Source organism: Chanodichthys erythropterus, chromosome 4, assembly GCF_024489055.1.
Source record: "Chanodichthys erythropterus isolate Z2021 chromosome 4, ASM2448905v1, whole genome shotgun sequence".
NCBI lineage: Eukaryota > Metazoa > Chordata > Actinopteri > Cypriniformes > Xenocyprididae > Chanodichthys > Chanodichthys erythropterus.
Genome location: NC_090224.1, coordinates 27,453,256 through 27,465,935, shown reverse-complemented (window position 1 = coordinate 27,465,935; position 12,680 = coordinate 27,453,256). Strand labels below are relative to the sequence as shown.

General features: G+C 37.0%; 2 protein-coding genes across 12 annotated transcripts in view; one reads left to right on the top strand and one right to left on the bottom strand.

Moving 5' to 3' along the window:
• tshr (thyroid stimulating hormone receptor) overlaps positions 1-5,362 on the bottom strand; it is a 238,601-nt gene extending 233,239 nt beyond the window's left edge. The window contains exon 1 of the mRNA XM_067384659.1: positions 5,256-5,362. Coding sequence (XP_067240760.1) covers positions 5,256-5,362 — 107 coding nt within the window. The remainder of the gene's footprint in view (positions 1-5,255) is intronic.
• Positions 5,363-6,391: 1,029 nt separating this feature from the next.
• Positions 6,392-12,680, top strand: part of LOC137019322 (centrosomal protein of 128 kDa-like) — a 210,961-nt gene continuing 204,672 nt past the window's right edge. For 10 of the 11 annotated variants that reach the window (XR_010894990.1, XR_010894991.1, XR_010894992.1 and 7 more), the window contains exons 1-5: positions 6,397-6,482; positions 6,841-7,014; positions 7,110-7,196; positions 7,281-7,407; positions 11,755-11,876. Coding sequence is in view for 8 of the 11 variants with exons in the window: in XM_067384652.1 (XP_067240753.1) it covers positions 6,859-7,014; positions 7,110-7,196; positions 7,281-7,407; positions 11,755-11,876 (492 nt within the window). In the remaining 3 variants the exon portion in view is untranslated. Of the gene's footprint in view, positions 6,483-6,821; positions 7,015-7,109; positions 7,197-7,280; positions 7,408-11,754; positions 11,877-12,680 lie in introns of all 11 variants that reach the window. The other variant, XM_067384651.1, reaches the window with a different exon arrangement.

The window sequence follows — 12,680 nt, the reverse complement described above, 5'->3', positions numbered from 1 at the left end:
TTCTAATCCATTGAGACTCATTCAAACTTCCATTCTATCTAATATGTCTTTATCTATCTATCTATCTATCTATCTATCTATCTATCTATCTATCTATTTCTCTTTCTAATCTATCTATCTATCTATCAAACTAAATCTATCTATCTATCTATCTATTTCTCTTTCTAATCTATCTATCTATCTATCAAACTAAATCTATCTATCTATCTATCTATTTCTCTTTCTAATCTATCTATCTATCTATCTATCTATCTATCTATCAAACTAAATCTATCTATCTATCTATCTATCTATCTATCTATCTATCTATCTATCTATCTATCTATCTATTTCTCTTTCTAATCTATCTATCTATCTATCTATCAAACTAAATCTATCTATCTATCTATCTATCTATCTATCTATCTATCTATCAAACTAAATCTATCTATCTATCTATCTATCTATCTATCTATCTATCAAACTAAATCTATCTATCTATCTATCTATCTATCTATCTATCTATCTATCTATCTATCTATCTATCTATGTATCCCTTCTCATCTATCTATCTATCTATCAATCTATCTTTCTTCTCATCTATCACTTCTCATCTATCTATCTATCTATCTCTATCTATCTATCTTCTCATCTATCACTTCTCATCTATCTCTCTTCTCATCTATCACTTCTCATCTATCACTTCTCATCTATCTATCTCTCTATCTATCTATCTATCTATGATCAACTCTCATAGCAACCACCCAAAACAACCTAGCAACCACCCAAACCAACCTAGCAACCACCCAGAACACCATGGCAACTGCATAGCAACCACACAAATCACCCTGGCATCATCCTAGCAACCAGCCTGGATACAATAGCAACCACATAGCAACACCATGGCAACCACCCCGAGTACCCTAGCAACCGCATAGCAACACCCTAGCAACCACCCCGAGTACCCTAGCAACCGCATAGCAACACCCTAGCAACCACCCCGAGTACCATAGCAACCGCATAGCAACACCTTAGCAACCACCCGAGTACCCTAGCAACCGCATAGCAACACACCTAGCAACCACCCTGAGTACCCTAGCAACCGCATAGCAACGCCTTAGCAACCACCCTAGCACCCGAGTACCCTAGCAACCGCATATCAACACCCTAGCAACCACCCCGAGTACCCTAGCAACCGCATAGCAACACCCTAGCAACCACCCGAGTACCCTAGCATCTGCATAGCAACACCATAGCAACCAAACAGAGTACCCTAGCAACCGCATAGCAACACCTTAGCAACCACCCCGAGTACCCTAGCAACCGCATAGCAACACCTTAGCAACCACCCTGAGTACCCTAGCAACCGCATATCAACACCTTAGCAACCACCCCAAGTACCATAGCAACCGCATAGCAACACCCTAGCAAACCACCCCGAGTACCCTAGCATCTGCATAGCAACACCATAGCAACCAAACAGAGTACCCTAGCAACCGCATAGCAACACCTTAGCAACCACCCCGAGTACCCTAGCAACCGCATAGCAACACCTTAGCAACCACCCTGAGTACCCTAGCAACCGCATAGCAACACCTTAGCAACCACCGCGAGTACCATAGCAACATCCTAGCAACCACCCCGAGTACCCTAGCAACCGCATAGCAACACCCTAGCAACCACCCGAGTACCCTAGCAACCGCATAGCAACACCGTAGCAACCACCCCAAGTACCATAGCAACCGCATAGCAACACCTTAGCAACCACCCGAGTACCCTAGCAACACCTTAGCAACCACCCCGAGTACCCTAGCAACACCCTAGCAACCACCCGAGTACCCTAGCAACCGCATAGCAACACCTTAGCAACCACCCCAAGTACCATAGCAACCACATAGCAACACCTTAGCAACCACCCCGAGTACCCTAGCAACACCTTAGCAACCACCCCGAGTACCCCAGCAACCGCATAGCAACACCTTAGCAACCACCCCGAGTACCATAGCAACCGCATAGCAACACCCTAGCAACCGCATAGCAACACCCTAGCAACCACCCCGAGTACCATAGCAAAACCTTAGCAACCACCCCGAGTACCCTAGCAACTGCATAGCAACACCATAGCAACCAAACAGAGTGCCCTAGCAACCATTTTGCAAAATCTGTATCTCTGCATCAGAACATCGTACAGACATGGGGGTTGGTTTATATTGTCAAGCAGCCTTTGGAGTATCATCATTGGTAGCTGGCAAGTCACTCCCTAGCAACCAAACAGTACCCTAGTAACCATTTTGCAAAATCTGTATCTCTGCATCAGAACATCGTCCAGACATGGGGGTTGGTTTATATTGTCAAGCAGCCTTTGGAGTATCATCACTGGTAGCTGCCAAGCCACTCCCTAGCAACCAAACAGAGTACCCTAGCAACCGTTTGGAAAATCTATATCTCTGCATCAGTACATCGTAGAGACATGGCGGTTGGCTCTTTTGACTCATGCTAGCAATCTGGACTTCCAACATGCTAGCAGTGAATAGCTACATGCTAATAGTGATTAGCTAAGTGCTAAAGTGGGCTAAGAACATGCTAATAACTCTATAAAAACTCCATAGTATCCATCTGTGACAACTACCAATCTATCTATCTATCTAATAAAACTTAAACTTTCAAACTTCAAACTTTTAAAACTTCTTCAAACTTTCTGGCTATGCTTTTTCAAGCCAACTTAAAGTTTGTCCTCAAACTTTTTTATCTAGTTATTATTATTATTCTTCTGACCGAAAATTTGAACACTATCTCCTCCTAGACTGTTCAAGCTACAACCACCAAACTCAGCCCAGACCTTCAGACTGTTCTGACTCGGGTTGCTATATCTTTTCAGACTGATCCGACTTACGGTTTTCCTTTTCCTTTTCCCCCATTGACTTGCATTGAAAATCTGAACATTCCATCAACCTCCAACTGTTAAATTCAAATCAAAACAAACTGAAGCCCATTAAACTCAATGAAGCTTCCATTCTATGTACTATTACTGAGCCATTCAAACTCATAAACTAACTAACTTTCTAACTAACTATATAACTATCTATCTAACTCAAATTCAAATCTAAACAAACTGAAGCCCATTAAACTCAATGAAGCTTCCATTCAATGTACTAAGCCATTCAAACTCATTCAAACTCATAAACTAACTTTCTAACTATCTGACTAAATTACTAACCATCTAACTATCTATCTAACTAACTAACTAACTAACTAACTTACTATATCTACACACACTCACTCACACTTACTTACTCACACATTATCTAGCTTTTAAACTGCTAAACTAAAACTTAAACTATTTCAAACTACAAAAGCTTCAAACTTCAAGCTTTTAAAACTACTCCAAACCTTCTGGCTAGGCATTTTCAAGCCAACTTAAAGTTTGTCCTCGAACTTTACTCATCTAGTTTATTCTGCTATTTGTTCATGTAGGCTGAAACTAAACCCGATTTTTTTTAATGATTCACAGACATTTATCAATTCTAATTTTGTTTAATTCTAATTTAATATATTCTTGTCGGTTAGTGAAACGATGATTGCGTCAGTTGAAAGTCAGGGGGAAAAAACAGAAATGATATTGACAAGGCAACAATAATTTTCATTTAGTTTAAGTTTTTCAAAACATCCACAGAACTGCATACAGTAGCTACATTTTGCATCAGTACATTTTCCCGATAATAAAATAATTACAATGATTTCGACGAAACCATAGACTGTAAAAAAGACGAAACCCAGCACGGAGGTTATCGTGGCCATGGTGATAGTTGTCCCTGTGCGCCACCTGGTGGATAGCCTATTTTCTAATATGACTGCATTGCCTACTATATACTGCAACAAGGAATGCGTCTTCTAAATGATTGAATTTAAATGTATAAAATGTAAATAAAACATTAAAATAAGAAAAAAAGAGTGCAGTAGCCACTCATAATAGAGAATAGCCTATCATTAGCTCATATATAGATCAGTAGTAGCCCAAAGGATGTCATGCGCTTGGTAACAGATGTAGAGGCTTTTACATTTCACATTATAAAAACACAATGACAGCTTAGAAACAGACTTAATTAAATTTACTGTAGGTTTTTTAAAACATTTTTGTTTTACAAGGTTTTTTATCTGTGCATACTTCTGTGAAATATGCGTTAGGTTGCACAGAAGAAAGCCGATTTATGACATCTACTGATATAGCAGCAGAGGACTATTATTTTGTTGAACGAACTGAAGATGACGTCACTGGGTCAGATTTGATTGACCAATCGGCTGAAAGGGACGTGTAATGACCGCCCACATATGGAAAACGAGTTTTGAAGTCGTGTTTCCTTTTTCAATCCCTGACCCGAAAAAAAACGAAAATCGAGTCAAAATCTCGTTTTTCCGGTTTTTTTAACAAACGAAAAAACGGGAAACGAACGGTTTTCTCGTTTCTGCGTATTTCATTTCAAATTGGAAAACAAACTATCAAAACGGACCGTACACGGACCCCCCACACGCCCAACAACCCTAAACAAACATTAGGTGGGAAGCAATTCAGCATCCCCTTCAAGGCACTTATAGAAAGCAAGAAAAGTCTATCCATCTATCTGAATTGTGTTTTAATGTTAACATTTACATTATATAACTATAATGCCACTAAAATGTCACACTGTAGGCTAATTGTTTCGGTAGGCTACATTATATAATTATATGGTACCAATGGTTTATTAATAAAATTGTATAGTAATTTTTTTATTAAATTAAAATAACACACTCATGATCTGTGGTTCTTATTTATGTGAATATCCTGTGCCAAACTGCCAAAATGACCATAAAAGCATACTACTACTACTACTACTACTACTACTACTAATAGCCTTATTAAATAGCCTAAATGGTCCTACTTTAAATTAAGTTTTAACTACTATGTACCATTTAAATTAATAATTTGATACAATGCACTTTATTGTGTACATGTTTTACATTGTACTATATTTAAAAAAAAAATACCTTATGTAATCACAGCTGTAATTTATTTCTGTAATTACATCTATAATTACACTGTTGATCCTTCCCTTACACCTTAACCGACCCTTAAACCTAACATACCACGAAATCTGTCCCAATATCCATATTACACCTCAAAAGCAGCAAATGTGTTTACAACATGAACACAATGAGTACATTGTACCTAACTTTTTTCTCATTCTGATGTAGGCTACTATAACAAGTGACCAATAAAAAATAAAATTATAAATACTTACAAGATTTCTGTCATTGAGGGAAACGTTGGAATAACATCTATGCCCATGCATGAGACAGCGAAGGCTTTCCACTGGGAACACTCACAACCATGAGGGCATGAATTCATATGTCCGATCACACACAAAGGTGACAGCATCAACACTAACAGCACACGTATCACCATGATATAAAGAATAAATGTATTTTCTTCCGCTGGAAAACTGCTGTCTCTCCACTCGGTTTGGACCCTTAAATAGTGACACAAACAATGACGAGCAGTTTAAAAGCTTAAACTTGCTTGAGTGTGAGAGTCAACAAGTGAGTAAGAGAGCCTGTGAGTGAGGTGGACGGCTGAGGCGCCCTTGCGGTTGCTATGGGAACTGAATAGTTATATGAGACATAAAAACGTCTCTCATTTAAGCCCTACTAATAATTGCGTGTATTAGGCTATTCGTACAGGTACAGGTACAAAAATATCGAAAAATCACAAATAGTCAGGGGGAGTGTTGGATAATTGTCAATTTTCATTTCGGTTACAACATACAATGGATTATCAAAATTAAAACAACACAAAGAACATTTTTTTTCAGGAAATGATGTAGTCTAAAGAATTTATTTCTTTTGTATATAGTTAATATTTTATATATTTTATATTTCATTATATTTGTGTATAGCCAATAGGCTTTCTTAAGTGAGCAAAATATATAGGCCTAAATCCCAAAGTTGTGACAATTATATAGCCTAAGACAAATGTAAATGACAAATATGTAAATGTTCCAAATGTGTCAATTATGTGTAATATATAAGCTGCAATTTCTAAAATTCTAAACTTTTTTTGTCTTCAAACGCGGAGATCTGCGCAATCAGGGCCAATCACGCAATCATGTTTGCACCCCAGACAATAAAATAATTTTTTTAAATATATATTTTTTAAAACACATGTACTATTTTAAACAGATTATTAAAAATGTGTATAATATAATATAATATAATATAATATAATATAATATAATATAATATAATATAATATAATATAATATAATATAATATAATATAATATAATATAATATAATATAATGAACGTTCTGAAACGTAACCTGTACGACGCCGATGGCAAAACTACAACTCCCATGATTCATAGTATTTGTTGTATTCCTGTTAGGCGGCCAGTTCAAGTTGCCATAGCAGAGGATGGCGGTGTCTTACATTGATCACCTAAGATAACCATCAAACCGCTGTGTACACGGGTAGGGGTATTTTTATGTACGTTTCTTGTAGTTTTATAATTATGTGATTCGGTATTATATTATACAAACGGACAAGGCTTTGTAACATCTCAGCAAATAAAGGCTGTAAGCACAAAGCTAACTAGCTTGATAGTTCTACGTCAGTTCTCTGTGCCAAGAGGAGTGTTTACAAGATCTTTCAAAAAATTGACGATTTATTTAATTAGACCAGTGATCATCAGCCTTAAACATGTAATTAATCTTAATACTTTCTCGCTATATGTAATTACACGCGTCGAATAGCTAGGCAAACATATAATGCATGTGTCAAGATTGGAAATGTTTCTGATTTCAGTTTAGTGCTGTTGCTTATTTTCAGCCATTGGTTCATGTCAGCATGGACTCCTCCAGTGAATCTGACACCTATGACAGACCCAGGGGGCATCGATCGCGGGTCAAAGAGAGACGAATAAGGCCTGACAGCAGGTTTCCTAGGGATACGCATGTATCAGACATATCAGACAAAATTGACACTTTAGCAAACACTCTACAGGTAAGCTAACGTTTTCTATACGTGAATGTCTACTCTGTTGTTTACAGCTGGGATCACTAGGGTCTTTTGACATGCAAGCTTGTGCTTTCGTGCAGGATACAAGCCGAAATCTAAACAAAGTGGATCAGATGTTGGGACAGTATAAGGAACACACAGACGACCAAGCTGAAGCCATGGCGACGGTGAGTATTGCTACCCAGAGTTGCATAGGATTGTCTCTGATTTCGGATAAGGGTGTTGTTTTGAGTATTTGTCCTGCGTTCTAGCTGAGGGAGAGCTTAGAGGAGTCCATCCAGCATCTGCAGGGGCAGCGGCTGAGGAGGACCACCGGTGGGTGGAGCGCCTCCCTCTCCACACTGCACACCAGTGACTTGGAAGATGGCAGCGCCTCAGGTACAGCACAGGCTATAACTTGCTTGATTAAATGAGTGGAAGCTTGTCTATACATTTATTATTATTTGTACACATTATTATTGGTAATAGTGTGTTAATGCTAATACATGATGCACAGTATATACTTCCCACCAAAACTACTAGTATATTTTCCAGGGGCTGACTTAGTGAGTCCCTAAGCAATTCCAGGTATGGGGCCCTAACACCCTTTTTTTTTTTTTTTTTGTAGCCCTATACCCTAAGTTAACATGAGAGGGGAACAACTAAGCCTAACAAATTTACACAGATTCTCACTAATAAAGCAAATAAAAATAATATAAGGAACACATTTGTAAATAAACTGTAAATCTTAATGTAATGTAATGTAATGTAATGTAACTATAGTCATCATGTTAATATATAGGGTGAGTAATTAATGACAGAATGTTCATTTTTGGGTGAACTAACCCTTTAATGTTGTGGTTATTTTTTAGCAAACAATTTACATGCATTCAGTTTAACAGCATTAAGTTAAAGGATTGGTTCACTTTAAAATGAAAATTACCCCATGATTTACTCACCCTGAAGCCATCCTAGGTGTATATGACTTTCTTCTTTCAGACGAATACAATCAGAGATATATTAATAATCACCCTGATGCTCCTAAGTTTTATAATGGCAGTGCACGGAAACCACCTTTTTGAAAATAAAGTGCATCCATCCATTATAAACATACTCCACATGGCTCCGGGGAGTAAATAAAGGCCTTCTGAAGCGAAGTGATGTATTTGTGTAAGAAAAGTATCCATATTTAACAAGTTATAAAGTAAAATATCTTCCACCAGACAAGGCTGATATTTTATGGCTGCCATATTCAACTTAGGAAGAAAGTGTAACGTTTCTTACAGTTCAAAGCGCTTATGCAACATCCTAGGCCTTCCGAAAGGCGGTCTGGTGGACATGTTATTTTACTTTATAACATGTGAAAATGTTTCTTACACAAATTCATCACTTTGCTTCAGGAGGGCTTTATTAACCCCCCGGAGCCAAGTCGAGTATGTTTATGATGGATGGATGTATTTTTTTGAGTTAAACTGGTGGTTTCCGTGCACTGCCATTATAAAGCATCAAGGTGATTATTAATATAACATTGTATTTGTCTGAAAGAAGAAATTCATAAACACATAAGATGACTTGAGGGTGAGTAAATCATGGGGTAGTTTTCAGTTTGAAGTGAGCTAATCCTTTAAAGAGGGCAAATTTGATCATTTCACTGAACTGTGCTCATGCATTTTAGACACATTATGTTCTTGCTTCCCGCATGCAATAAATGTATGCCCATGAATGAGTGGGGTAATGTCAATGGTATGACACATTTCAGAAATTTGACAAAATGACAATTTTAAATAATTAGAGCTAAATGTATTTTAATATTTTTATAAGCAAAGTTCTGCTGTTAATGACTTGCTGTAGCTCTAAACCTTCTGTTCGCGCATTTGCAGTACTAATGGAACTGTCCACTCTAACCCATGATGGGGGGCCCCGCATTCATGCAGATGTAATAATAATGTTAAAACTTTAATGGTGATATCCTGACCAAACAAAATATGATTAAAACAATGAATAGGTTATGATTTATATAGGCTTCTGGGAATTTAATGGGGCCCCTGATTCCCTGGGGCCCTTATCTCCTAATAATAACCATAAGAAAGGTTGCTTGAGTGCCATATCAGAATATTAGAATGCTTTCTGAAGGATCATAGTAGTCACTGCCACGTACACTGTGCAGATAAATTCAGTTGTCAGTTCACCATTTGGTGCTTAATTGCTTTCTGTTCACACACAGTTCAGTAAAATATGGGAGTGACAACTGCATTCTACAACCGTATTATCTCCTGAAAAATACAGGTAGTGAACACCGCATTTACAGAAATTCTATGCAGTGTAGGGCTGCACGATTAATCGCATGCTATTCTCACGCGCATTTCGTCAGTAAAGCCGGTTCCCTGATTACCGCTAAATCGCCATCACCTGTTTTTAAACGGAGCGCCTTTTAATAGACAGAGCCGTAGATCACAGACAAGCCACGCAATATCGCGTTCATTATCGCAGGCGATTCATCTGCGATATGAACGCGATATTGCGTGGCTTTTCAGTGATCTACGGCTCTGTCTATTAAATGCCGCTTCATTTGAAAGCAGGTGATGGCGATTTAGCGGTAATCAGGGAACCGGCTTTACTGACGAAATGCGCGTGAGAATAGCATGCGATTAATCGTGCAGCCCTAATGCAGTGTGTACGGAACCGAACTGAATTAGCTGTTAATGACGTTTCTTAATGTGTATCAGAGATGTTTATCTTCTGTATTTGTGGTGAAGAAATCACAGGGAAAGCAGCACGAGCACTGAGTGTTTCCAGATCTTTCTAGAAAAACAGTGAACAAGCCCATTATAAACTGAAATAAATCAAAATGTGTTATGCTGAAAATAAGGCTAAAATATTGTGACCCACGTCTGCTCACTTTAATAACTCTGTAATATAATAACTCGCTTTATGAGCCGAGCTTAAACAACACACTCAAAAACTCTTGAAATCAGTGAACATGGCAACACTGCGAGAGCCTGCTCTGTGATGAAGCCTTTACAAGCATAATCAAAACACGTCTGTCCTCTCTAGGCATGGACCGGTATGAGATTTTGATGGTATGATAACCTTGAGCAAAAATATCATGGTTTCACTGTATCACGGTATTGCAATTACATCTCTAAAATGTGTTATTTTAAAAGGTCTAGGTGTAAAAACAACTTTTTTCCCTTTGAACACAATATATTTCTAAGCAACATAGAACATTTGGAAAAGTAGTAAACATGTATTTTAGATTAAATAATTAATTAAATTAAAATTAATTAAATTAAAATTATATATAAAAAATAAATGCAGTCATTTAATGAGCCTAAACCTGCAGTTCAACAATAATTAGAACAGAAACTGAATTATTTAAAAAAAAAAAAAGAAAAAAAAAAGTTGCAGTCACTTGAGTTAAGCATATGATCAGTTAAAGAAGATATTAATAGTTATAATAAAATCAAGTGGCTGTCTATATTAATTGGTCATTGAATCATCGTCTATATTAATGGGTCATTCAAAGACTCTTTTTCATTCAGAAATGAAACAACTCTGTGCGCCTACTGCAAGTCAATTGCACAACGGTTCTGTGACAATTTGCTTTGGAAGTTTAGTTGACAGAGAAAATAACCATTCTGTATGCCATCAGTTAACTGGCCAATACTTAATATTAATTAGATAATCTCAGAGTAACCTAAAACAAAAGTTATAACTTCTGTGTATGATAACTTAATTGGGCTTCACTACCATATCACGTGCTGCCCACTGAGTCGCGTAGCATTGCCAAACAGATTTTGGTTTTAGGTGGTCAGCAATAATAAAACAGGCAGTGTGCCAAAGGTGTTGTGAGTGCAGGTGTGAAGTAAATTATTATTTCTGAGATAAAGTAGTATAATAATAATATTTCTGAGATAAACATGCGTAGGTCGCCGAATTATGGACATGCAGAAGAAAGCCTTGTCTAGGCTCTGCCTCAGTATGGTATCTGTCAAGCCATTCATTAGTCTGGCCATTTGATGAGAAAGAGATTAAATTTAGTTGCAATAAACGCGTTAAGAATCCATAGCAGTGGAGGACTATTTATTCTGCTGCACTGAACTGTGGAAGAACTGATGATGACACAGTTTAATGTTGACCAATCAGCATTCCTGCCCACATGTAGAGAACAAATATTTAGGGTTGTTTTTTCATTTTCTATCCCTGACTGAGAAATGAAAAATCAAGCCAAATTCTAGTTTTTTGTTTTGTTTGGAAAAAATTGAAAAATGAAAAAGGTGCCGTTTTTTCATTTTCCGATTTCTATTTTAAATCAAATTGTAATAATATATATATATATTATTATTTTTATTTTTTTTATTTTTTTTAATCAAATAAATTCTTGGTGAACAAGAATTTTTTTTTTCAAAAACGTGAGCATTTGGTCCGTGTACTTTTGCGTCCATTGCTTTTTCATTTTTTAACCACGTCAAGAAAAACAAAAAACGAACGGTTGTTGTATTTTTAAATACTATGGTGAATTCCAAAATTTAAATTAAAACCGAATACACAAATTTCATGTGTACAAATTAAATATTGACTTCTTTTCAGATTTTTGTTTATTACGTTTTGCATCTTTATAAACCAAAATTAAAAAAGCTGACAGAATGCAGTAAGTAGTAAAATAGTTACAGTATAAAGTAAGCAATACATTAGTTCCACATATATGTCTCTAGTTCTGTCATATCTGTCTCTATCTCCCTGTAGATTGGAGGCACTACCTCCCCACGTCCCCTTTGAGAGATTATGGGAGTGTGGACACAGGTAACAGAAGACGGTCTAGATCTGTCGCAGTGCGTTTCAGAGACTCCGCTCAAGCTGAAGAGCAGGTATGACTGCACCCCTGAGACTAATTGTATAATTTTATAGTTATTTTTATTCAACCCAAAATGTATGAATATATTTTATAACTGTGTAGTCATGCATATCTTTTTCCACTTAAATACTTCTCAAATTGTTGGATTACATCTCCATGTCAGAAATATCAGATCCAACACCGGATTATGGATCATCATCAAGATATCCCTTTTTTTTCCCCTTTCTTTTCCAGTCTGGTATCCAAAATCAGTCAGCAGTTTTTTTTTTCTTTTCTAAAATCTAAAACCCGTTAACAGCAAGTCTTGTCTGGTACCCAAAATCAGTGTTTTGTCCTGCACCCAAAAATGTAATAATAGTCTTTTATCTACCAAGGAGTTGACAGGACAAGCAAGAGACGTTATAATAAAATAGAAGTAATAAGTAAGGAATAATTGATGACGGGACATTGAATTATTAGAAAATAATGCACACCCGAGGTGGTAAGGCGGCCACTAAGTGGAGTGTCTGTTACACTTCAGGTGTCAAGTCAACTTTATTTTATATAAGTTCAAGTTCACGTTTATTTATAAAGCACATTTAAAAACAACTTGTGTTGTACCAAAGTGCTGTACAGTATTACACATGATATAAGATAATAAAACTAATACATAAGATAACATATAACAACATGCAGGGTAGGCCATAAACCACTCAATAAGAGTCTTTAAGCTAGATTTAAAAGTGTCCAAAGTGGGTGAAGACCTCACGTTCACTGGAAGCGTATTCCACAACTTAGGAGCCGCAACTGCAAAAGCTCGGTCACCCTTGGTCTTTAA